The sequence below is a fragment of the Phoca vitulina genome, unplaced genomic scaffold (genome assembly GCF_004348235.1).
Source record: "Phoca vitulina isolate PV1807 unplaced genomic scaffold, GSC_HSeal_1.0 scaffold7, whole genome shotgun sequence".
Classification (NCBI taxonomy): Eukaryota; Metazoa; Chordata; class Mammalia; order Carnivora; family Phocidae; genus Phoca; species Phoca vitulina.
Window position 1 is genome coordinate 57,369,831 of NW_022589710.1, and position 27,462 is coordinate 57,397,292.

General features: G+C 38.2%; 1 protein-coding gene across 4 annotated transcripts in view; it reads left to right on the plus strand.

The window, feature by feature from the left end:
- The window catches only part of TTC8 (tetratricopeptide repeat domain 8), a 52,237-nt gene extending 25,685 nt beyond the window's left edge, over window positions 1–26,552 (plus strand). For 2 of the 4 annotated variants that reach the window (XM_032405754.1, XM_032405755.1), the window contains 8 exons: window positions 4,739–4,830; window positions 9,033–9,120; window positions 11,286–11,396; window positions 18,095–18,234; window positions 19,590–19,764; window positions 20,067–20,189; window positions 23,427–23,510; window positions 25,931–26,552. In XM_032405754.1, coding sequence (XP_032261645.1) covers window positions 4,739–4,830; window positions 9,033–9,120; window positions 11,286–11,396; window positions 18,095–18,234; window positions 19,590–19,764; window positions 20,067–20,189; window positions 23,427–23,510; window positions 25,931–26,047 — 930 coding nt within the window. In that variant the 3' untranslated portion in view covers window positions 26,048–26,552. The remainder of the gene's footprint in view (window positions 1–4,738; window positions 4,831–9,032; window positions 9,121–11,285; window positions 11,397–18,094; window positions 18,235–19,589; window positions 19,765–20,066; window positions 20,190–23,426; window positions 23,511–25,930) is intronic. The other 2 variants (XM_032405751.1, XM_032405752.1) reach the window with 1 other exon arrangement.
- The last annotated feature ends 910 nt before the right edge of the window (window positions 26,553–27,462 follow it).

A 27,462-nucleotide genomic window follows, 5' to 3' on the forward strand; every position in this document is an offset into this window, starting at 1 on the left:
CAGTAGCAAGGAAGTGATACAAAATTCTGTTTGAGAGCTAAAGTCCCCACCTACAAATTTTATATTTTTATTCTTAGGAACAGTGAAAGACTCTTTAATACTCCAAAACCAGGCAACATTGTATGCAATTTTTGACTCTTCTTGAAATAGATCCTTATGCTTCATTAAACAACACTGCTGAGAAGATTTGTTTAAAGACTTTCTTACACACATTTGATTAGTGAAGAATTTTTTAAAAAATTAAACCAGTAAGCAATAGAATAGTTCACAGATTTGGTTGCATTTATGAAGCAATCACAAAGGATAAAGACTTATTGATTCATATATATCTCTGCACAGTGAACAGAAACAAAACAAACGAAACATAGAAGGAGAACGGAAGGGTGAATTATGTACATGAGCACGATTTAAAAACGTTAGTGTTTGTTAAATAGGAAAAAGCTTATCTGACTTTGTCAGGAAATGTTTTATGGAAATGGAAATGATCCAGTAACAGAAAATTTACACTAGAGAAAATGCCAGTAAACAAGCACATTAGAGATGCACTTTCTAACAGAAAAATGTAAATGAAAGACATTTTGGACTTGCAATTTTGCATTTATGAAATTTAGGGAGAATGCTGGGAGAGAGTAGAGTAATTGTTATACTGATATATTTTAGATGATATTTTAAATGGTATTACTATAAACATACTTATTCCATTTGTTTCTGTAATTTCCCTTCTCAAGAAATTTCACAAAGAAGTGCTGTATTTGCAAAGATGTTCACTGTAGCATTGGTCATAGTAGCAAAGCAAACTGGACGATAACCTATATGTTCAATGATAGAAAACGAGCTTAGTAAATTATAATACACTGCATGCCGGGCTTTTATGCAGCCATTAAAAATCATAATTATAAAAATTAGGCAGAAACAGAAAAGTGTTTATAATGTTAAGCCAACAAAGTATACCCTTTAGCACGTACGTTAAATTGAATTATCACCCTAAACATATGTAACATGTACTAGAAGGTATTACCAACAAATGGAAATAAAAGTATTACAGGGTTGACATCTATTAATTCTACAAATATTTGTTAAATGCCTACATCCTGCCAACAGCTTACATTACAACAGTAAATAAAAAAGCTATTCTTCATGGCACTAATGGAAATTATCCAATTTTACCAAAATTTAATCCATTTTTTCCCAAAATTTTCAATAATGTTATAGCAACTTTTCATTTATAAGTTTAGCTACGGATTAGGAGCAGTGATAAATTTAAATGCTTGTAATTGTATGCTTCTTGTTGTTTTCATCTGCTTACCCTCAATACACATATTTTATAGAAGATGAAATTAAGCAATTTTTGTTTTTATTTAGTAAAAAGCACAAATTGTTCATTCCTCTGTTTTCCTTTTATTAATTTATTGATTGGCTTATTCTTTAAACAAGGAATTATTGAGCGCCTGTGTATTGGTGCTGTGATGGATGTGAGCAGTATCGAGTAGGACAGATGCCCTGTATCTGTTTTTTTACTCTGTTATGGGCTCATCACATTAAAGTTCTGTTACGGATCAGCTTGTTCCATTAAGATGTCATTTTAGATTTTTACCACAAATGTTATTTTCTCAATGGAAGAAGGATTTAGGTAATGAGCAGAAAGCATGCATTTGTGCATTTTTATACCTTTTTTTCCAAACTATGTTTTACAACTGTAGCTGGAAAAAGAAAAGAGAAATTGTCTTTTTAACATGTTGAAGAAATCAGAGGTACTTTTGTTATTAGTTACTTTGGGTGGCCTCCAAATTTCTTTTTCAATAAACTATTTCACACAGATACAGAGAATATTATTGACAAATAGGGAGGGTACTGTAAAGTCGTACTTAAATGTTAGTTAAGAAAGAATGAAATTGATCTTCCATGGAAAACTATACTCCTGTCTTTCCATTCTTAATGCTTTTTCCATTTGTGTGGGCAATACTGACAAAACTAAGTGCCATGTGGGGTGGTGATTCTGTATTTGTCTACAGACAAATCTGGAGGATACTGTAGGTAACTAGAGAGAATATTCTGAAGTGATAGTTAAGCGATAAGTAAAGTTGATTTATGGAAAACTGTACTTCTGCCTTTGAGTTCTTATTAACTCTCTTCCCTCCTCACTTGTGCCTTTTGGGGTGATATTGGTAATACTGGCAAAACTGAAGTGGCATGTGGGCTGATTCTGGGATCTTCATTTCCATATGCTCCTTAATCATCCTAAAGTTGTTGCAGCTGTAACAACAGCTAAAGGATGGCTGGTTTTTAAAAAATATTAGTGGTGGTAGCACTGATACTTAGAAATACACTGGGACACTCGGTTGGGTGTATTCACAAACATTATGTAGTCTAGATCTGCCAAGGTCCCCTCTCCTTATGGACTTTTATAAACTTATGGCTTTTATATGACATTCTAGGCCTTCATTAATATCTAGATATTAGATTGATTAAATCATTCAAAGATTCTTAAATATTATGTAGTCATTTATTTTTAGACATTGGAAAAGACTTTAAAGAAATATACATCTGTCATTACTTTAACATTTTAAAATGTTAATAGCTTTTCATTATGAATCTTATTACTATGACAGTTTTGTTTGGCTCTTAAGTTATTTTCAATATAAGTCAGAAATAAGGAGTAGAATTAATTCAATCAACACATCATTCCTGAGTGCCTCTTAACAGCATAGATACATATCGGAACAACAGAGATGTGTAAGAAGGGGTGCCTGTCCTCAGGGAACTTAAGGCCCATTTGAAATGGTCACAAATAGTTTTGTCTAGTGAATCCTCAGTGTTCATATGACGAATGATCACTAAAATGTATATTTTTTTTTTACAATTTTTATTCTATATCAACAATTCATGGTAATTTCCTTAATCAGTTCAGCACAAACATAGACGTCTTACGTAGGAAGACTTGTTTTAGGACCATAAGCAAAATCGGCAGCCTGTAGTAAGTGCTAAATCTAACCTTGGGCAATTAGAATATGTGACAAATTTAGAGTGACATATTTTTCTGAAAAACTAGAAGGTCTGTTATATTAAATAGGAGAGTGAATATGATCTATCTGCTGGAAGAGTTCTTTATAAATATTAAGTTAAAATTAATATGTTCAGATATTTACAATGCAGTCCTGAATTGAGCTGTTCGAAAATATGGTTTTCCAGTATTTTCAGAGATAATGCTAATGAAAGTTATACTTTTTCCCTGCATTTTTTTGCTTCCACTTTTATTTCTGGCTTGGGGAAAAAGGAAAATAAGCATATGAAAGTAGTGTGTGGCTTGTTTTTAATTCCCATAGCTTTCAAATAGAGGTGTTGATTTTTTCAGGTCCATTAGAACATCAGTGTGGTGACATCATCTCTTTATAAGGAGTTTGCATATTTAGAAGTCTCCCCTGGAGCAAGAAGAGATGGGGAAACACAAGGAAAAGTTATTAATTCTGCGGTAGGAGATCGAAGGAACTCATCTGGCTTGCATTTCAGGAAAGAGTTCATATTAAGACATGGACAGTAATATGGGATATATTCTGAGCTAATAGAACTGAAATCTGAGAGTTACTTTAACTATTGGATATCATGGTTATACTAACACTGGCTAAAGAATAAGAGCTTTCTAACCTTTTTTTTTTTTTTTTTTAAAGATTTTTTTATTTATTTGATAGAGATGCAGTGAGAGAGGGAACACAAGCAGGGAGAGTGGGAGAGGGAGAAGCAGGCTTCCCGCCAAGCAGGGAGCCCGATGCGGGGCTTGATCCCAGGACGCTGGGATCATGACCTGAGCCGAAGGCAGACGCCCAACGACTGAGCCACCCAGGGGCCCCAAGAGCTTTCTAACCTTGAGACAAAGAATAAATATAATAAAACATGAGAATTCTCTTTTAACTAATAACCCGAGTTTTTATTCACCAGATCTTCACCTGAGCTTCAAATTTGTGTAAAGATGGATTGCTTTCCTTTTTGTCCAAAAGGTTTCCACTTCTTCTGTATAAAATCCTAATTCCTATTTAGTCATCTCATGTCTGATCTCGAATAAACACTAGAAGGAACAAACTAGAAGACATTAGAGAGAAAGGGATAAACACATGTAAAATAAGAAAGCAGCTCAGAAGATCTTTTTCAGTCTGCAGCAAAGGCGAGTCTGACCCTCAGCATCACTAGATGTGAGCTGGGGTCAGAATGATAGAATAGTGGTGGTGGAAGACAATGGATATCCAAGTGCCTTTGCTCTTTTGACGCTTCATGATCCTGTTCTCTAGACCTCCTTCTCTCTGCTTACTTGCTCTTTCTCTATTTCTCTACATCTGTCTTCAAGTGGGGCCTGCAGTTGTTCCTGGCTGACACACCAAAGGCTTGGCTGCCACTGAGTTTAGAGGCACTTTGAATCATTGGACGGTAGATAAAGGGTGGGGAGAGCATACAACTTAGGAGATTTTTTAATATCCATTTTGTGCCTTGTATATTAAAATTGTATTCTAATATATGGTACATCTGCTTTTCTTTGATCAGTTTTTACTATTCATCTGCTGCCAGCCCTCCGGTCTGGAACTGATTATTTAGGGAAAATTGGTGGAGCCATCTGGAAACATGAGCAACTTGAGTTTCTGTCTGATTTCTAATGCATGTTTTGATTGATGCTAATTATATGGTTTATTTCATTATTTATTGTTTCTGTTCATTGTTCGAAAAGAAAATCCTAATCCAAAATGAATTGTTTTCAAAGGCTTTGGACTTGGCTGCCCTTTCCACAGAGCACTCTCAGTACAAGGACTGGTGGTGGAAAGTGCAGATTGGAAAATGTTACTACAGGTAAAATTTTGAGTATTTGTGAAGGGCTTAGACATGGTGGCATATTTTAGAGTCTCAACCCTGATCGTTACTTTTTTTCTGGGTCGATTTCCTTGGGAAGAAATGAGAACTATGTCTTTGACTTAGGTGAGAAAGCATTTAAACATGGTAGCACTAAGAACTGATACCTTTGGAATAATAAAATGGTAGTGCTGGGCAGAGGAAACTCTGAGACCATCAGATCCAACACCCCTTTTCAGATGAGGAAGCTGAGGCCAGAGAGAGCCTGGGATTTGCATCAGGAACTACTTAGTGAAAGACTAGTTAGTAACGGACCTGTTGGATCTGAGTCTGTTGACTCCCCTTCCTCTTCTCCAGCTCTCAAGTCTTTTTATGTCCCCTGATGCCTCCCATCCGTAAAGTGCTTCCCAGCTGAGAGCTTCCTTGTCCACATGTTACATTGTCTCACTTAAATCTCATAGCACCTGGAGGTAGTTGCTATTATCATTAGCTCTTTGTCCAGATGAGAAAAATTGAGCCTCAGAAATATAAAGTGACTAGTCCAAAGTCACACGGCCTGTAAGTGGCAGAACAAGAATTTGAGCTCAGCTTTCTGATGCCAGTTCTCTTACTACTTGCACAATTCTAGTGTTTCTCTAGGATCTGAATACTCTTATATTAATTCACTTAATGTTTAAACACATTTTTTTGGAGGTAGGGAGAGTGCACACGCAAGAGGGGGTGGGGCAGAGGGTGAGACTCTTCAAGTAGATTTCCCGCTGAGCATGGAGCCCCACACAGGGCTCGATCTCATGACCCTGAGACCATGACCTGAGCTGAAATCAAGAGTCAGATGCCTAACTGACTGAGCCACCCAGGTGCCCTTAAACACATTTTTAAGCAAGTTAATTGAGAGGTCAGAAAAGTTGTAATTAATTTTATGAATATTATACAGCAACTAGTAAATGAGATCTAAAACGTGTTGCCTGGTATTGAAATGCATTTGGAGCATTTGAAAAATAGAGACAAACGGGCAATTGTATTTTATAAATATAAATACATCTTTTAGTATTCAAAACAAGGTAGACCAGTTACTATGAGCATCCTTTAGTACTTATGAACTTTACTTATCAAACACTGTGAGGAAAAGGAAATATATAAATGGAATGAAAAGGATGTTTATTCTTTTTTGGTTGAAATTAAGACTACTTTCCACTTAGATATTTTACATAGAACTTAAGTGTTTTTTCTGTTAGGCTGAGGAAGTAGTTTCTACTAAAAGGTAATTTTATAGCATTATACCATTAAACTTTTATGAATATAATTTCTGAAGGCAAGCTTGAAATCTGAGCTTCTAAACAAATCTTAAGAAATCTTTAATAATTAAAGAAAAGCACAATTTGGATTCCTTCTGCCATCTGTATAAGATGGCATTTAAATGAATGTACCTTGCCATATTAATCACTGCTCCCCTCTGTCCCTTAATAGCCTCTCATCTTTAGTATGTGCTCAGCACTCCTGCATTCACTGACTCACTAAACTATTTAACGAGCCAGGCACAGGGGTGCAAATATTTATTAGATAGTCCTTCCTTCATATGGTTTACAGTCCAATGGGGGAGAGAGGACAGTAAACAATCATAAGCATGGCTCCCACTGTGAAAGAAGCAAGTGCAGGAGGCTCAGAGAAAGAGCTCCTAACTTGGACTGGAGAGGTCAAGGATGGAGCCCCAATTGACTTGTGTCTCTTGCTCCTGACTGGTAAATCCTGCCAGTTCTTTGTCTACAGTAGCTCCCTACTGCCCCATTCCCACTCCAATGCCTGAATTCTGACTTTCGGTTTTTTTGAATTGTTCCATTAGCTTCTTATCTGGGTTCTCTGCCCCCCTCCCAAATCCTTCTTATATACTACCATCAGAATAACTGTTATGAAAAAACAGCTCCTGTTGAATTCTTTGACTAATCTCCACTACCTCTAGGATAAAGTCTGCATTTTAAGTGTGGCATGTCTGATCTTGTCCCAGTCCATGCTTGCCCCTCTCACTCCCTTCTCCCATTACTTATTGTGTCCTTCTTTCCAGTTAAACCAAACAACTCAGCATTCCCCTCCCATGCTGTGCACTCTGTGTGTCTGTGCAGATAGTTTGCTTCCATCTGAGATGTACACCACCCACCCCACCCTGTCTAGCTCTCAAAATCTTGCCTGTCACTTCCTCCCTGAAACTATCTTGGTTCACTCCTCCTCTGTGCTCTCAAAGCACTTTTTTTTTTCTTATTAGCCATAATATGTTTCCATTTATTTGTGAACATGTTTTGTTCCATTCTTATTGGTGCCTTTAGGACATGTTTGTGATCTTCATTTTTGCGTCATGAAATGTGCATGCGTTGGTGCTTGACAATATTTACTGAATTAAATTGGAGAGAAAAAGTTGGCAGTCGGTGGGGTTATCTTGGGACTTTGACTCTCTGATATTGGCTTATATTCATGAACTTGACTGACATTTTCCTTATTCCTAGACTTTCTTTGTACGTGGCCCACTTAATTCCTTTGCAGAAGAACCCATGTGGTTATTCCTTTTTGATAGTATTAGAAGTTATCTCTTGAGGATGCAGTAATAAAAAAATGTATGACCCATCCTTCCTTCCTTTGGTTTCCAGGGTAGCTAAATGGCTTTGATTGCTTTTTTTTTTTTTTTAATTTGTTTATCTTTCCATCACCATTGTTTAAAAAAATCTATTTCTGTTTTCATATTATTGTTTTATATGTATCTTATAGGATTATATTGTAATCCCTTTTAAATCATTTTTGGGAAGAGACATCATAGTAGATAAAAATACACAGACTCTCATGGATAATTAAGTGTGGCTGAACTTCAGCCACATGCCTAAGATTTGAATGCTCAGTTGAAGCTTTATATAGAACTATGCTGTTTTTCAGAACTTGAGAGTTCTTTGATAACATTTTGTGAATACTCCTGGTAAAAGTTGTGGGAGCTTTGAAGGGGGGGGCTTCTGCCATTTCACACATTCTAACTTTAGGGTAGTTTGGGGGGTCCCTTTTAACCCCATTAATCCTACATCTCCCTACAGCTGCTCGGGTGTAGCCACACCAGTGCTCGAGGCTTAGACAACCAGCTAGAAGGTCAGAGTTCTTCTGTCAAGGCTCTGAATGAAAGTAGCACAGTGGAACATCCTGTGAAACACTCATTTCACAAAATGAAAGCATCATCAAGTGCCTAAGCAGCTCTTAGCTGGCTAGGGATGAGTAGTTAGGAGAAACCCGACAGATCTAGAACAGGCTGAAGTGTGCTTTAATGACTGACTGAGCTTTAATGCTCTAATGATTGAATCAGTAGTAATAAAATGGTCCCTGGGCAGAAGAAGCGGGGCTGATATCAGGACAGTTGTAGTTAGGCAAGGAACAACTCTCAAATCTGTAGACTAGGACAGTCTGTATCAGATACAAAGATAAAAAAGGAAAAGAAAATGTTTCTAGAATCATAAAATGGTAAAACTATATCACCGAAGAAGCAATTACTACTTACATCAAAACTGTTTAAAAAGGGCTTTAAAAATGGGCCTTTGTTGGGGCGCCTGGGTGGCTCAGTCGTTAAGCGTCTGCCTTTGGCTCAGGTCATGATCCCAGGGTCCTGGGATCGAGTCCCGCATCGGGCTCCCTGCTCATCGGGAAACCTGCTTCTCCCTCTCTCCCCTGCTTGTGTTCCCTCTCTCGCTGTCTCTCTCTCTCTGTCAAATAAATAAAATGTTTAAAAAAAAAATGGGCCTTTGTCTCAGAGTAGATGATGTTTTCAAAGAAATGCCATCTCTAGGTTCTTCCAATAAAATGGAGACCCACAGCGTTTACTCAGGTCACCTGTTGTATGTCCAAGCTGATTATAAGCTCTTTGGGTGGTAAACTGATGCGCCCTGGCTCGATGGCAGCTCTGTTAGTCCTGCTGTGTCCAGGCTGCAGACAGACTTGTGACACACCACTGGAGGGTTACATGGACAGTGAACATGGGAAATAGGCAACTTTGTGCTCAACTAGATCAACATGATGCTGATAATAATTTCTATGTGTGTATGACATTAGCTTCTTTAGTACATGCTTACTCTTAGAGATAGAAATGTGATTTGTCTCTATTCATATCCTCAGTGTGTGAATAAGTGCTGTAGTATTTATTTTTAAGTTGAATGTCTCATTTTTAAAATGGCTGTTCTTAGGTTAGGAATGTATCGTGAAGCAGAAAAACAGTTTAAATCAGCCCTGAAGCAGCAGGAAATGGTAGATACATTTCTCTACTTGGCAAAAGTAAGTATTCTTGCCTGGAGTGAAATCTGTCTTCTCAAAATAAATGTTCAAATTCTGGCCAATATATACGGAGAGTTGCCAGTTTCTTCAGGAATAGTTGGCAAGTTAATGTGCTCAGACTTATTTTTCTTTATAGCGAGTGGAAAAGTGAGAACATATGGAGGGTAACTGTCTCAGGAGAAATTGATTGCCACGAAAAAGAAGAAAACCCCTTTGAAAGATTGCCCATTAGAGCAGAAGAAACTGCCACGAGCTTATTACCACCCCTGTGGGTAACGGGCCCCAGAGAGGTCTTCTTTTCTACAGCATGCCTGTCTCCCACCTAAGCAGACTGCAGAGAACCGGAATTGTTTTTATGTAGGTTCTTGGCTTCTTGGCTCTGCCGTAATAACAAAGACAGTATTTCCCCTTGATTGAACACCTATTCAGGAGAAGGTATTATATCCGATCTGTTCTACCCACAGGTGAATTTAAGCCTCATAGCCACCCCGCAAGGTAGATTTGTTACATTTCCTTTGTACTCTTAGGACAGTGGAGACTTAAAGAGGCTAAGTAGGATTTTCAGGGTCACTTGGCTGTTCAGAGCCAGCACTCCAACGCAGGTCTTCCTCCTCACTGCCCCCATACTGCCCCCCACAACCACAGCGGAAGTGAAGGGCTGCCAGAATTTTCAGTCCTGGGAAAAAGTTACTTCTTGGCCCTCTCCAGGGCTACTTGAAGCATCTGATGAAGTGCTGGTTAGGACATCATCTTGCTGTATCTTGACTAATTTTTTAAAATTAAAAAGTGTGCGAAAGGGGGTTGAAAGAAGAGCTATAAACGGAAATGCCACTACTTCCTAAATATGGCTTTATTAAGAATTTGCACACTAAAAAAGAAACAAAATGAAAGTTACACTCTATAAACTTACGGTGCTAAATAATCTTGATCTGTTTACCGTAGTTTTCCATCTTCTGTACATTATATATAAAACCTAAAATTCTTAAAGAAGTTTCTAAGCATCACAGTAGACTTTTAAACTTTTCAGATACCTTGAAAGTAAAACTCAGGTCACACTATTTGGCTGTCATCCTCTTAACTGATAATCGCCAGGTGTTTTTAAAAAATGTGCTTTTTAACTATTTCGTTGAATACATGGTTTGACATATTTTTCCATAAATTGATTTTCTTAAACCTATTATTGCCTACATGACTGTCTCAAAGTAAAATTTACTTATTTTCTTTAATATATGAAAGAATAATTGCTATGAAATAGAGATCAATCTGATTGAGGAACAATATTATTTCTGAAAATATTGGATTAATTTTTTAAAAATTAAATGTTTTATATTACTTGGTATATTTTGTTGTATTTAAAAAAGCAGTTCAATGGTGTATAAAGTAAAAGTTGAAATATTTTCATCCATACCTCTCCCTGTAATCTCATACTTTAGCATTAAACACTATAAACAGTTTTTCTGTGGATCCATTTGGGCCTTCTTCAAAGCACAGTCTATTTGAAAAGAAATAGAGGATCCAAGATCATGAAGAAAAAATGTCATAATCTTATGTTTCCATGTGTAAAACTGTAATTCCCTATTTTAGAAATTCCCATGAAGTATATGATTTATTTATGCTAATGTTCTAATTGCTAATTAAGTGGAAGCCATCAAGTGCTAACTTTCTCAACCCCCTGACCCCATTCCTCACAAATCTGTTCCTCCTCTATTTCCGAGGGCCCTTTTCCAAAACCAGCTTCTCCATGGGTTCTCCACTGCTGCTCTTTCTCAGACCTTCTTGTTCGTTGGTCCTCCCCTCTTTCTCCTGTGTCTCCAACTTCAATCTCCTAATTGGTTTCTTTGTGCCCGCTTATAGACATACTCCCGTCTGTTCTATCCTAAACAGATTTTCCCTCATTCCTTTCTTATTGAGTTACTGCTCAATCTCTAAGGTGATAGCAAGCCTACAAAGAGCGTTTGTTGAAGGAATAAATGAGTGGATGCTTCATATATGACATGTGAAGATAAAACGAACATCACTATTGAAAATTAATCCACGTTTCTGAAAACTTTTTACTTGTCATCTCTAGGAGATAATCTGTTACTAAGCAATAATTACAAACTTGTCATAACAAATACTGTTATTTTAAGAACCAGTACTTTTATTGAAATGTATCTTGGTTTTAGGTTTATATCTCATTGGATCAACCAGTGACAGCTTTAAATCTTTTCAAACAAGGCTTAGATAAGTTTCCAGGAGAAGTAACCCTACTTTGTGGAATTGCCAGGATCTATGAGGTAAGACTTATATTATTCAAAAAGTTGATATGAAATTGAGGTTATATGCAACTTAAGTAAGTTCATAGGCCCTTGGGATCCTAGCAAGGAGAACAATTTGTAAAATTATGATAACTGGCCTGTGGTTTACTAACAGAGTAAGAGATTTTAGTGTATGCATTTAGTCAAACTAAGTTTTTATTATGATGTATTTCAAACATACAGAAGAGTAAGGAGCGTGGTATGAGATAGGGATTTAAATGAGTTTCCCACTACAGATAGCTATTTGTCCAGGGGCGCCTGGGTGGCTCAGTCAGTTGAGCATCTGCCTTCAGCTCGGGTCATGATCCTGGGGTCCTGGGATCAAGCCCCGTGTCAGGCTCCCTGCTTAGTGGGGAGCCTGCTTCTCCCTCTCCCCAACCCCACCCCCTGCTCGTGCTCTATCTCTCTCTCTCAAATAAATAAAATCTTAAAAAAAAAAAAGATAGCTATTTGTCCAGCACATCTATTGGTCCTTCTCCCAAGGTCTGTAATGTCAAATATCAACTTTTTTTTTTTTCTATATATAGTCAATATGTTTTGGGGGCTTTCTATTCTTTTGGTCTGTTTGTCTATCCTTGTACCAGTATTATAACATCTTAATTACTACAGCCTCACATACTACCTGGTATGGTTCTTTATCAGGAATGTTTTGTCTATTTTGGGCTTTTACCTGTTCTTACAAATTTTAGAATCATGTTGTCAAATTCCATGGAAAGCCCCATTGAGGTACCCTTCCCACTGCCTAATTACTATAGCTTTACAGTAACTCCTGATCTCAAGTTGGACAAATTCTACCACCTACTCTTCTTCACAGCTGGTTATTTTTGGCCCTTTGCTCTTCCATATTGATTTTAGGATTGACTTATCATGAACCATTAAAAATCACAACAATTCCTACAGGCATATTGATTGGAATTGCATTGAATATATGAATGATGGGGGTGGGTGGGCTGCCTTTCTTCCCACTCTTCATCATGGTAAAATTCTCCATTTATTTAGGTCTTCTTCAGTGAATATTTTATAATTATCTCCATGAAGATGTTATATTGGGGGTCCCCAAAACCACCCTGCGTTTCAATGATTAGAAGGACTCAGGACTCAGCATTCAGTCGTCCTCACAGCTAAGATTTATACCAAAAGGCTATAAAGCAAACTCAGTAAAGGGAAAAGGTACATGGGTCAAAGTTCAGAGGAAATCAGGCACAAAAGCTTCTAGGAGTTGTCCCCTAGTGGAATCACACAGGACACACTTTATTCTTCCAACAAGTTGTGACAACATGTGTGAAGCACTGTCCATCAGGGAAGCTCATGAAAGACTTGGTACTCAAGGTGATTCCTAGGGCTTGGTCATATGGGCACCTTCTGCCTACCATGTACCCAAATCCCAGACTCCACCCAGGCACCCCCACATTAATTTTTTAAAGTTCATTTGATACTAGAAAACAGGCCTAATACTGGGGTGCCTGGGTGGCTCAGTCAGTTAAGCATCTGCCTTTGGCTCAGGTCATGATCCCAGGGTCCTGCGATCAAGCCCCACGTTGGGCTCCCTGCTCAGCAGGGAGTCTGCTTTTCCTCTCCCTCTGCCCTTCTCCCCTGCTCATGCTCTCTCTCAAATAAATTTTAAAAATCTTAAAAAAAAAGAAAATAGGCCTAATACTCAAATTTTTAAGTTTTAATACCTTATCCTTAAATTCTCTTAGATTTTCTAAGTAAATAAAATAGTCATTATCTGCAAACAGTTTTATCTCTTCGTCTCAATTATTTTGCCACTTAATAAAAAAATCTTATTGTTTAGGACTTCCAGTACAATACTGACAAGAAGCATCTCTATTCTTAAATTCCTTGAAATTCTAGGTACAATATTTTTAAATTATTTTGTTAGGAAAAGAGTGGAAGATATTAATAGTTGCTATATCTGGGTAATAGTATATGAATGAACTTTTATTTTCTTTTTCATACTTTCTGTATTTTCCAGATTTTCTGTCATGAACTTGCATTCCTTTTAAAATGAAAATCAAATTTTATTTTTAAATTGTCTAGAAATACTGTTTCCCCTTTTGAAATATAATTCTGATAAACACAGAAGCAGAAGGCTTTGATCATTCAATAAAAATAAAATACTGTATTTGTATCTCTGTATCTGTCCTTGTGTGACCTTAAATTGAACATGAACAAAATTTTGACCAAGAAGCTTAAGAAATAGAACTGTGGTATTCATACAGATCAGTGCCTGCCTCAATATGATCAGAGCTCTCGGACCTTTAAGCTCCACCTTCTGCACATTTCAGTCCTTCTTCTCAGGCAGAAAGCACTGGCAGAAAGAGCTAGACATCTATGGAATCTTTGATGGTTGCTAGTTGGAAGAATTCCTGCCAACCTTCTGTTATAGTCACTCTGGCTGAGACAGGGAGGAGACCCTTAACAGCTCCCTTCATCCTTCCGTGCTCACGGTCTGACCAGGACTTGAAGGACCATATCCTTTTTTAGAAGTCTACAGGGGAAGGTTTGGGGAGAAAAGTAGAATTGGAGTTGGCTCTCAAAGTGGAGAAGAAAGCATCCAAGTTGTGGGGACAATTTATCATCCACAGAAAGCATGATCAAGGACTAAGTGCAAATTTAAAGTAGTGAGACGCAGTATTTCCCCTTGAACCTAACTGCTAATTTCCCTTGTGCCAAAGTTTACCATACGAAGACAGATTTCCAGTGTATTCCTTTTCTCTTTATGTGACAGTAAATTTGGAGTTACTTAGTAAAGTTTGTCCCTTAGCACTGCAGCCTACAATACATATGCCTTAGGGATTTTTGTATGTACATCAGACTTCCCTGGAGGGAGCCTCTTCCTTTATGTTCTTTTTTATTTATCACATTCATTTTGATCTTGTATCTTTTCAGTGTTTTCCTGTTTTAAAACGAACATGTTGTGCTGCCTAGTGTTCATTGCTTATTGTTTAAAATGATTTATTCTTGCTAAATTTGGTGGTGGTTTTAATTGTTCTTGAGGAATTCTGTTTATCCATTCAAAAGGCAGGTCTCTGAACTGTTTTTATTGAAGATATTTGAAATTTGAAATGTTACCCTAGAAGAGATTATTCTAGTAGTCCTTGAAGTTTACTGTGTGTTCAAATAACTTTAGGAATGGTTGAGAAGGGTGGCCTATCCTCTGCCTACTGAATCAGATATCCTGGAAGGCAGGACTCAGGCAATTATTTGTATGTTTGAGCTCACTAGGCGTTTCTGACATATAACAGAGTTTGAGAACCACTGCAACATTCACCTCAAGCTATTTGCAATTTTATTTTAAATAACTTAAATTATAGTATTTTGTGAATTTGTTCCAAAATAACCACTATCAACATCACTTAAATGATACCATAGTTATTTATATACTTGAGGTGACATTTATAGATTTGAAAATATTTTTTAAATCTACATTAACAAAATTTATTCTAGAGTTACTATAATTTAAACAATTCTGATGCAGGAATAGATTAAAGGAGCAAAACAGAGTCTATGTATGTTCATACATATGACAATTTACAATGTTTTTTTAAAGACTGCCTATTTAACCAATTGGATTATTAGATTATTTAAAAAAAATAGAGCTGGAGGAATAATGATTTCTTATACTAAAAGAGTCTATTACTGCCAGATGACTCACAGATTTAAAACCATGAAAGTTCCAGAAAAAAGACACAGATGAATTATTTGTATAAACTTGGAATAGGAAGACCTTTCTAAGTGTGATAGAAAGTCGAAAGCCATAATAGAAAAGACTGAATTTGAGAAGATAAAAGTTAAATTTTCTATAGAGTTAAATAAGTGTTCTATAAAGTTAAAATTTTCTATAAAAACAAATAGAAATAAAACCAAAACAAACAGTATAAAAATTTCCAGCGGGGAAAATATTTGCCATACCTGAGACAGACAAAAGACTACTTTTAATTTCCTCAATCTATACATTGCTTAAAAGCTGCTGAATTTCAGGTGGTTTCCAGGTTGTGGGAGAATTACACACACACACACACACACACACACAAATGTGCATGAACACAAACTTACAGGTTCTCATTTAGTTAAGATTGTAAACACTTATGGAAACAAGGTGTTTCCTCAGAGCAGTTGTGGGTTGAAATCGTGGTGTGGCTTTTGCATTAGCCCTTGTTTTCCTACTGGCCTGCATTGTGGCTGCTGATCCTCTTCATGCAAGTAAAATCACCCCAGAGATGAGACAACAGCCAATTCCAGCTACACCACGGCTACACCACTGCCTCTCATACTGGGGCTCGGTAAGACCCATCTAGAAGACCTTAAACCATCTATACTTTTCCTCTGAAGGAAATGTTTATAAACACCAGGACTTCCTGGATTTTGAACTTAAGTCACATCAGCAGACTTGTTTAATCTGGAAGGAGAAAACAGAGTCAGTGCCCAGGGATCTCTGAGGCACACGTCTGCCCCCAGCTCTCCTGTATCCAGGAGGGCAGTTTCCAACCCAAGCCCCCATAACACAAGCTAATAGTAAAAGAACAAAAGATAGGATAGAAAAATGGGCAAAGGACATGAATCGGCAGTTCACAGAAAAGGAAATATAAATAGGTGTGTATTAAATGCCTAACCTCAGTCATAATTGAAGAAATAAAAACTAAAATAATGAGATGCCTTTTTTGACTTAATCAGGTTGACAGAGATGGAGAAGTTCCAGGACATGTAGGGTTGTCAAGGTTGTGAGGAACACACCCCACATACGAACACTGATGCTGGGAGTGTATGTTGGCACAACCCATTTGGAGGCTGTTTGCGATTACTGATGAGATTTCCAAGCGTGCATACTCTTTGGCCCAGCAATTTCATTTGTAGGAATTTTCCTTAAGGATGCTTTCATATAAGTTCAGAAAATATGTACAAGGATGATTTTATAGTATTTTTTATAGCAAAAAAAAAAATGAAACAAACGAATGCTTCATCAAAAGGGGGCTGGTTAAATAAACTATGGTCTATGTATTGATAGAAAACTATGCAGAAATAAAAAAGTAATGGGGTAGAACCCTTTGTGCTGATATGGAAAGAGTCAAGACACTGAGAGTAAAAACAATGAACCGTGTATCAGAATGTGTAGAATGATTATGTTATGGTAAAAACTTGCATACATGTATGTCTACACACATATGAACAAAGTTTCTTGAAAAATACTCAAACTATTCACAGAACCTCTGACTGGATTTGGAGAGGGGACTATTACTTTTCATTTTATAACCTTTTTCAGTGTTTAAATTTATTTAGCATAAGCACATATTTTACAATAACACGTTTAAAAAACTACATATGGGGTTGCCAAAAACACAAATTAGTTTCAGTCTAAAATTCCTCAAGATTACATAATTATGTGCCCATCAATCAAGTATACAAACATTCCAAGGTAATTTTATAGAACTGAAAGCCTTGAAACAATTATCCATTCAGGCTGGAGTCTTTTTGCATTGGGCTGAATCGTGTTCCTCCCAAATTAATATGTTGAAGCCCTAACCCCCAGTGTGATGGTATTTAGAGATGAGGCCTTTCGAGATAGTTACGTTTAGATGTGGTCATGAGGGTGGGGCCCTCATGGTGGGATTAATGCCCTTAATAGAAGAGACACCAGAGTGTGCTGGTGCTCGCTCTGCCTTTTGAGGACACAGTGAGAAGGTGACCCTTTGTAAGCCTGTAAGAGAGTCCTCACAAGATCCCCGCCATGCTGGCACTTGACCTTGGACTTACAGCCTCCAAAACTGTGGGAAAATGAAGTTCTGTTGTTTAAGCCACAGTCTGTGGTATTTTGGTATAGGAACCCGAGCAGACTAAGACACCAACTTGGACAACAGTAATACTGAAGCCTTGCACTATAGGATGTTGTTGCCCTGGAAACCAGAAAAGTCATGTTCATGGGGACCCAGGCTGCTCAGGGCCATTAGGTTCAGTGGTCAGGTTGCTGCCTAGGTGTGGAGATTATTCTTTGGAAGGACAATATCTTAGTTTTCTCAGGCTGCTGTAACAAAATACCACAAACTGGGAGGCTTAAAGGACATAAAATTTATTTCCATAATTCTGGAGGCTGGGAAGTCTAAGATCAAGGTGCTGGCCAATTCATTTCTGAGTGAGGGCCCTTTTCCTGGTCTGTAGACAGACACCTTCTATCTATACCCTCATATAGTAGAGAGAGAGATCATCTCTCTGGTCTCTCTCTCTCCCTCTTTTTTTTAAGATTTTATTTTTTTTGAGCAGGGGGAGAGAGAGAGAGAGAGAGCACGCACGAGAACAAGCAGGGGGACGGGCAGAGGGAGAAGCAGGCTTCCAGCTCAGTGGGGGCTCGATCCCAGGACTCTGGGATCATGACCTGAGTGGAAGGCAGACGCTTAACCGACTGAGCCACCCAGGCGCCCCTCTCCTTGCCTTTCTTCATATGTTATATTTGCCTGACATTATATTACCTATTTGTTCATTCGCTTGTCTTCCTTACCAGCTGTACCCTCCTTGAGGATAGCAGCTTTGTCTTTTTGTTCGTATTGTGTCCTCAGGGCCTAGAACACAGTCTGGCACATGGTAGGCTCTCAATATTTGTTGAATGAATGAACATAAATCAGCCAGAAGAAAAATAATTTCCTGGCACTGAAGTACTGCTCTTCTGTCTTATTGGAGAATAGGAAATGAACAATATTTCATCAGCAGCGGAATACTACAGAGAAGTTTTGAAACAGGACAATACTCACGTGGAAGCCATTGCGTGCATTGGAAGCAACCACTTTTATTCTGATCAGCCAGAAATAGCTCTTCGGTTTTACAGGTGTGCTTTACACTCTCTGCATAGAACTTTCCTGTGAAATATTGGTGCAGCAGCAATAATGATGGTGTGAAAATGTAGACACATAATATATAGGCCATGTCTGTAGGAGACTAAACATTCAAGCACCCAGAGGTTTTATGAGCATTCAAGTGACATCTAAGAATTTGAAAATGTGCAGATACTTGGCATCTTGCAGAAACATACCTGGATAATTGAGTTTTTAATGCCACGTCATTGTATGAGTTAGCCATTTTCTTGTCAACGAGTAACTGTTTAATAGTTCCTGGAAACACTTCTCCCCATCACTGCTTCCCTTAATACCACCACATGGCCTATAAAGACCCCGAAGCTGAAACAGTGACGAGATTTGCAAAGAGCAGTGGGTCCCAGGTTCCAAGCCCTGTCGAGGACCTGAAACAGGTTTCCCTGTTCTGTGAAGTATTGTCAACTCTTGTCCAAATAAGTTTTCAAAGCCTAAATAAGTTCTGGTCTCTGGTTCTCTTTTGAGCACATTCTTATTTCATCCTACAGATGGCTTCTGAGATTAATTTTTAAATTTTGATTTCCTCTTCTGCCGTTAGGTAATATACAAGGAGATAACTGGCTGCTGATGAGAGTTCTTTCCAAATATATGTCGGCAGCATAAAATATGATAAAATGCGTGTTGTTTTAGGCACAGGCAGTTGCCTCTGCTCTCCCACCCTGAAAATGGGTCATGGGTTCCTCAGGGCTGCTGAAGTGGATTTTCATTTGCTTATGTGAATGGTCTTGTCCTTTGGGATTAATGATGCATAGAAACAAATGGGTTTTTTGAGCTCTAGCATGAGAGCTGAGTGGATAAGGTAGGGATCGCACTGATGGTCTTGTCTTCCTTGGTGGAAGCTCACTGGAAGGTCAGTAGACACAGCTAAACCACAAAATACTACAGATAACCAAAACCAAGATTCAATTTAGCTGAGAACTTGAAGGTAAATCCTAAACACAGCCCTCAAATTAGATTAGAACGTCTCAGGGGTTTACTGCTTGACACCAAACCTTTATGAAGCAAAATGTTGTGGGTTTTACTTTATGTGACACTTTTGTAGCTTGGTTTTCTCTAGCAGAATTTTTTTGGGGAAAAGAACTTACGCAAGCTGATTCTGACCTTGCCTCTGGACACATTACCCATGACCAGTACCCTTAAAAAAGACATGCTTTTGTGTTTGCTTTGACATTTTTTTTCCATTTCCTGTAATACCTTCTATTCTTTGGGGATGTTAAAAATTATAAAACATTTCTAACTTTATAAGAAAAATAGGTCTTAATATTTATCAGGTTGGTCTGACACCAAAATATGTGTTCTCCTTTTCAAAAAGGCGACTCCTGCAGATGGGTGTTTATAACTGTCAGCTCTTTAACAATCTGGGGCTCTGCTGCTTCTATGCCCAGCAGTATGATATGACTCTGACCTCGTTCGAACGTGCCCTTGCTCTGGCTGAAAATGAAGAAGAGGCAGCCGATGTCTGGTACAACCTGGGCCACGTAGCTGTGGTAGGTTGTTTCTCTCATGCAATTTCTGGTATAGAAAAGGGAGCCGCAAGTTTGAAGGAATGTTCGGGTATCGTAAATCCAGGTTTGGTTAGTTATGGTCTTCTGTAGCGACTGAGCGATTTCTGAGAGTCACCCTAGAATGTATTTTCTCAGGTTAACACCTCGTATATACGATTCACACTTGATTATGATCAGTACTTGTTGCTTGGTAGCAGAAAAGACACACTCGAGGCAAGAAGGGAGGAGATGGCGGGCGGAAGTGTATGGATCTGTGTGTGCGAATACATGCTTTTCTGTTCAAGGGCATAGGGGATATGAACTTGGCCCATCAGTGCTTCAGGCTCACTCTGGTCAACAACAACCACCACGCCGAGGCTTACAACAACCTGGCCGTGCTGGAGATGAGGAAGGGCCACGTCGAGCAGGTCAGTGAGCTACTGGGGCACAGCGGACAGTCTGCTTTCTTCAGAGAGGGGCTGTCAGGTGTAGCTGTCTTTACATGCTGCAGTTTATTTTTAAAAGATGTCTTTGAGAGAGAGAGAACACAAGTGGGAGGGGCAGAGGGAGAGTGAGACAGAGAGAGAGAGAGAGAGAGAGAGGGAGAATCCCAAGCAGACTCCCTGCTGAGCACAGAGCCTGGGCTTGATCCCAGGACCCTGAGATCAGGACCTGAGCCAAAATCAAGAGCCAGTCTCTTAACCCACTGAGCCACCCAGGCCCCCCTTACATGCTGCAGTTGAGAAGTGAGCTCTAGAGTCTGACTGGCTAGATTTGAATCCCGGGTCTGGCACATATTAGTGATGTGACGTTGGACAAGTTACTTAATCTTTCTGTTTTCTCTTACCCTTTGGTTTTATCAGGACAAGTCTGTACGTCCCTGGTCTTCCCTGCCTTAGTGAGCTGTTGCCCCGTTCCCGGTCCCCCATCCACCAGCTGGGTGCTCCAGCCAAAGTCCTAGGAGCCCCACTTGAAACCTCTCTGTCCCAGCCGCCTCGCGTGGCCACCCCACACCCCATCGCGTTCGGCAGGCCCTGCCAAGTTTGACCTCCAAGCCCCACCCCGGACCTGGCCGCTTTACCCCACCTCTGCCACCCTTCTCCAGACCCCACTCCTCTCTTGCCTGGACTCTACGACAACGGTCTCCTCGCTGGTCTTTTTGTCTCCACTTACGTCAGCAAGTAATTGTACCCTGTAACACGTCCTCCTCTCAACAGCGGAGGGATTTTTTAAAAAAACAAGAATGATTTATCACTGCTTTGCTCAGCATCCTCCGAAGTCTTTCCTTTTCATTTGGAATGAAATGTGGATTCAAATCTTGGCCTACAGGGTCCCACATAATCTGGCCCCTAGCTCCCCCTCAGACCACATCTTTCATCACTTCTCCCTTCTCACTGACTTCCGGACACATCAGCTGCCTCCCCGCTCTGCAAATATGCTGTGCCCGTTCTTACTTTACAGCTTTTGGAATGTTCTTCTTTCAGAACCCGCAGTGACTTTTCTCCTTGTCAGTCGGGTCTTAGCTTAATCACCACCTCCTTGGAAAGGTCATCTCAAACATCAGTCTAAAGGAGCCCTCAGGCACTATCACATCTCCGACTCTATTTTTTCTTCACCATACTTATTTTATCAGATATGTTCATATGTGTATGTAGAATGGAGCATGGCAGCCACGTGAAAATAGGGACCTTCTTTGTCTTCCAAGTGCTGTATTTTCAGCATCAAAAACAGTGCCTGGCGTGTGATGGGTAGTGGGCCCGTATTTGTGAAGTGAACAGACAGCACATAAAGTGAGTAACAGCAGGACCTGAAAGTGTTCTGTGAGGATAAGCAGATTATGCATGGAAAGCGCTGGACATGGTAGCCTAGGACTGAGCACACGGTAGATGCTTAATAAATTATATTATTATTAATAAGTTATATTATTATATATTTATAATAATAAATTCTATTACTAAAAAGTTTAAAACGCTAAATATACTCCTACAATATTACTGACAATCAAGGATAGATAAGTGCTACACTCTAGACTTTAAAGATGAAGAAACGGGGACTCAAGGAAGGTAAGTAACTTCACCTGCAGAAGTTAACCTTCTAACTTTATTTAAAAAATAGGTCTTAATATTTATCAGGTTGGTCTGATAAATATTAAGGGATATATAGCGTTAAATATAACACTAAATATAGTGTTAACCTCCCGCCTGGTCTCCTAAGCACCGTGATGAACTTGTAACACAACAAGAAAAGAAACATCCTTGGATGTTGCCTTTATTTCGTAAATTCCCCCAAAAAAGATGGGTTTGTATTTTGTCAACAAAAACTAACTACAGAGGACTCTTGACCAACACAGGATTAGGGGTGCTGACACCCCATGTGGTTGAAAATTCAAGTATTACTTTTGAACCCCCCAAACTTAACTACTAAGAACCCACTGTTGACTAGAAGCCTTACCAAGAATGTACACAATTAACACATTTTATGTCATACGTACTGTATTCTGTATTCTACAGTAAAGTAAGCTAGAGAAGATAAGATGTGATTAAGGAAATCATAAGAAAGAGAAAATACATTTATAGTACTGTATTTATTGAAAAAATCCACACCTAAGTGGACCCATGCAGTTCAAACCCGTGTTGTTGAGTAACTGTACTCTAAAATGGGAACTTGTTCTGTGATGGAACTTTACCTATGTCCATATGAAACAGGTGTTTTTGTGATCTTCTCTGTTCCCATGTTGGTGCTTTTGTTTCCTACTTGTTACAGTTTCTCTACTAAACTGATTTGAAAGGTTTTGGTGAAAGTTTTCATGCTACTAACCTCTATTTTATTACTAAAAATTATACCTCGATTAAAAGAAAAATAGCTAATCATAAAACAAAAATCAGTATCTACCATCCCATTGGTTATTTTCCATTAAAAAAAAAAAATACACACATTTGTCCATAGGTCATGGGTAGAGGTTTTGGATTTAGTTAGAAATTGGAGGGATGGTCAGCAGCTTGGAATGGTGAGTTTGTGGTCCTAAGGATCCTTTGAGCCTGTAGGGGATGCCAACTTTGTTTTTTGAGTACTTGAGAGAACAGAAGGCTTGTCCTTTTCAGTTGCATTCACATGTTATTTTGAGGTCAGCATTGTAATAAATGCTCATCACAGTCTTCTAGCACAGAACTTGGAGCTTGGAAATTTATTATTATTTTTTTATTGTTTTTGTTGTAGCATTAGAGAACAGGTAATTAGAAGCCTAAGAAACCAATCAATAGCAATAAAAACGAGGTTAATAAGGCTTTTTTTTTTTTTAGCATTGAAAGGATTATATTTTGATTTGTCATATTGAAATACAAACTTTACAAGAACCGTGGTTCTCGACTTTAAATCTACTCTTAAGTTTCTTCATATTTTGAAGCATTTTTATCATTAATTTTGGGAAGATGTAAGTATTAATTGTATTTCAGTAAGTCATATTTCACAAGGAATGTCATCTGTATTTATCACAGGATCATGTTTATTAAGGTCCTATATCTTGGGTAAAGGATTCTTTTACCAAAAAAAAAAAAAACAAAAAACAAAAAATACCAAATCACACACACACAAAAAAGTCACAAATATCGTGCTGATAGATGCTCATATACCTTTGGTTTTCTCCCCCCCCCTTTTTTTAAATACAGGCAAGAGCACTGCTGCAAACTGCATCATCTTTAGCACCCCATATGTATGAGCCACATTTTAATTTTGCAACGGTCTCTGATAAGGTATTCTCTTTATCAATTCATCATCTGATCTGTTTCTTTTTCTTTCCTGGTTTTAAAAAAAATACAGCTAAATAAGGAAAGATAAATAAGGAAATTCTAGTAATGTTTTGAAAGAAATGGTTTTATAAATATTGTATCCATCTGTCCTTCACTTCAGGGGACAGTTTAATAAACCTTAAAGAAATTTATCACTGAATATGGACTAAATATCACAGATTGCATTATAGATTATTATCAATTGCAGAATTATTTTATTTTTAAAATAGGACATTTAGTCATGAAAAAAATACTCATCGGGCGCCTGGGTGGCTCAGATGGTTGAGCGTCTGCCTTCGGCTCGGGTCATGATCCCGGGGTCCTGGGATCGAGTCCCGCATCGGGCTCCCTGCTCAGCGAGGAGCCTGCTTCTCCCTCTGCCTCTCTCTCTCTCTCTGTCTCTCATGAATAAATAAATAAAATAAAATCTTTAAAAAAAAAAAAAAAGAAAAAATACTCATTAAGTAATTCCTGGTTGAGGAAGGATTTAGTAATTGGCTTTTATAGCAAAGAAGTCTGGTATTTTATCGTAGACCTTGATGCCGCCGTCAAGGCTCTGGCGTAATTGCTATAAAATTAGGGATATGAGAGGAAGCTATTTTAGCTGTGAACAATGTGGGCAAAATAGAACTGTTAATACTGTGTTACGAGTCAGTTAATATCCAAGAGCTAAAAGGAATCATGCCATTTTCAATAAGAACAACAAATAAAAGGTATCCAATAACTAACTTTTACTGAGAAATCTTCCTTTAACATGGAAAGTGAGTTTGAAGGGTAAGGAGATGGCTAAAAGTGTTTGCTGATGTAAAGACTCTTGCTAGACCAGAAGACGTTATGAAAATGTCATTTTTCAAAGCACAAACACAAAGCCATCCTCACTTTCATTTCTGCTTTGGAACTAAGCTGTCATTCCTAAGCTGTCATTTTTGAGGACTTGTCCAGTGCCAGCCACTGTCCCTGGGGCTCTACACACCCTCTCTGATTCTCCCAACAACCTGTCGCGTAGGTTTCCCTCACCTTCCTGACTCCTTTCTTCATACAACTGATGTTTCATTTATGGATCCTCTGCTGTGTGCCCGGCACTGTGGTTGGCACAGAGGATGTTAGCAGTGACTAAAACAAAGCCTCTACCTCATGCAGCTTACATTCGAATGGAACCCAAGGCTGGTCGAGCTTAAAAGACTCCCCTAGAGTCCCCTAGGGTCACATGGCTGCGGTGGGGTCGGAATTTATACCCAGCACCCAATGATACCCATGTGTTTTCCACTGCTCTGTGCTGCCATTTACTTAAACCACTTTCACTTTATCACACTTTAATAATATATAACTCAAAGGAGATTTTTTTTCAGCAAAAGGTTATATTTTCCATAAAAGAAAATGGTATCTTAAAAAGAAATGCTATGGGTTTTAAAAAAGGAAACTTATGTTTTTAATATGTATTACGTTTCAAAAACAAAAAACAAAAAACCTGCCAGAATTGAATTATCTAGGTTTTTTGTGTCCATGGACACACTAAAAAGCTCTTGGTTTTTATAAATGTATGCGTGAATCCAGATCTATTCAGAGGGATCCAGATACTGTGTGCTTTTCTTTGGGACTGGACTTTAATACCAGCTTTATTGAAAATCAGAGATACCCTTAATAAACTTCTAAAGCCAGATGTCTTCCCCCACATTACTCTGCTAGCTCCATTTAAAACCTCCCTGAGCATGTTATTGTATCTTTTTTTTCTTTAAAGATTTTTATTTATTAGAGAGAGAGAGAGCAAGAGAGCACAAGTGGGAGGGGGGAGCAGCAGAGGGAGAAGGAGAAGCAGACCCCCTGCTGAGCAGGGAGCCCGACGCGGGACTCGATCCCAGGACCCTGGGATCATGACCAGAGCTGAAAGCAGACGCTGAACCAACTGAGCCACCCAGGTGCCCGCATGTTATTGTATCTTATATACAATCATTTTTGCTTGAATTTTCTGTCTAAAAGATAATGCCCTAACCAAAAAATCTTTATGGTACATTACAAATAGTTGTCCTAAGGCTTTTGGAAACTATATAGAGCTGGCTGGTGTAGTATGCCAATGTTATTTTATTTTTATAATACTACCTATGAAGGGAAAAGAAAACAAGGTTTACGAATTCATAACTAGACAGCCGTAATGGAGCAGAAATTATTTGTATAATTGGTTATTTTATTTTTCTCGTATTTTTCAAGATTGAATTGTAACCTAGGTGAAAGAATTCTAAAATCAAAGTGGCATAATCAAACGCTTTACCCTTAAAAACCTTTGATTTTCTACAGTGTACAGATATTATATCTTTTTTTTTTTTTTTTACTTTCTTACTCTTTTTTCCTGATCTCACTCTGTGGTCTTATTCCGGTATTTCTTACAGATTGGAGATCTACAGAGAAGCTATGTTGCTGCTCAGAAGTCGGAAGCAGCATTTCCAGATCATGTGGATACCCAACATTTAATTAAGCAGCTAAAGCAGCATTTTGCTATGCTCTGATTGTCCCACAGACCAAGTATATCCTTATGAGGGGGCATTACACAAGGGAAAAAGTAGTGTTTATATATATATATATATCATATATATATATGATATACAAACCTGTGCTTGATATTAGTGAAGAGGACGTAAGGGAGTTTACATAAGAATTTATAATGCAAACATTATAATAACTTGTATAATATTATAAAAGATAGGATTTAATATTTGTAAGTAGATCGTGAAAACTCCGATATTTTATGATAGATGTTTATAAAAATGTTTACAAAACATTTTCATGAATTTCCTCAAATTTTTATAAATGCATATTTTTAATGTCGTTAATTTGTCCATTAGCTAACATGTAGCTTCAGAGGTCTGAAATCTGCCATTAAAATTGCACTTTTATGGCTAGAAGTGTGTGTATTCATCCCAATTAGAACTTAAAAATTGTACTTAAAACTATTTATCAAATGCTTTTTAAGACACTGTACATTTTCTTATATATTATGCTTTAAAATAAATCAGTGTATAATACACCATCATTCTGTCATTTTTCATGAGTTTTAATTTTAGGCATCTCAGATAAAACAAGTTTTTCAGAAGTCCCATGACCTTAGAAATCAAATCATAATTTTACTTGATGTAGCACCAATTTTGTATTTTCCCGAGAAGCTACTTATGGAATATCACATTGTCAATGTAAGAATATCAGGATTAGAAATGGAGTCACAGGCCCAGAGACTCACCGGCGGTCAGCCCTGAAGTTAGGTCAGATCCCAGGACTGTGCATTGCAAAATCCTGGAAAGGCTCTTGAACTCGTCTCTCCCATATTTAGTGGAATTCGCATCAATGTGTTCACATGAGGAAATGTGTCCAAGGGACAAAGCCACTCAAAATTGGAGTCTGGACTTTGGGACCCCTCCAGGTTATTTTTTCCAGTTTTTAATGTCGTGAAAACTATTTTACAGATACTTATTTCTGTTTAGATTCGTGTAAGTAGTACTACTTAGCTGACAGAACAAAAAGTTGGGAATTCGAGGAATTAGAGCACATTAGAGGCTGGCAGGGACTTCAGAGGATGTGTAGACGAAGGTCTTTGCGGCACAGATGACCAAAGCAAGGCCTGGGGTCCCACTGCTGGGTGGTAGTACCGTGACAACTAGAACCCAAGACCTTGTTCTTGTGCTTTACCTTTTTCTGCTTCTCCAGCATATGCGAGTGCTAGCTTTTGAGCTCATAAGAATTTCCTCAAGCAGGATCCAATGTCCTAATACTGCATTCAATATTTAGGTTGAAATTTTGTAATGTGAATCATTTTCTTAGTTAATCTAAAATAAAAGCCAACAGCTTGCATCTATGGAGGATGCTGTATGTGTCCAGCACTGTTCTAAGCACTTGATGGGGATTAATCCTTTGATTCCCGCTCCAGTCC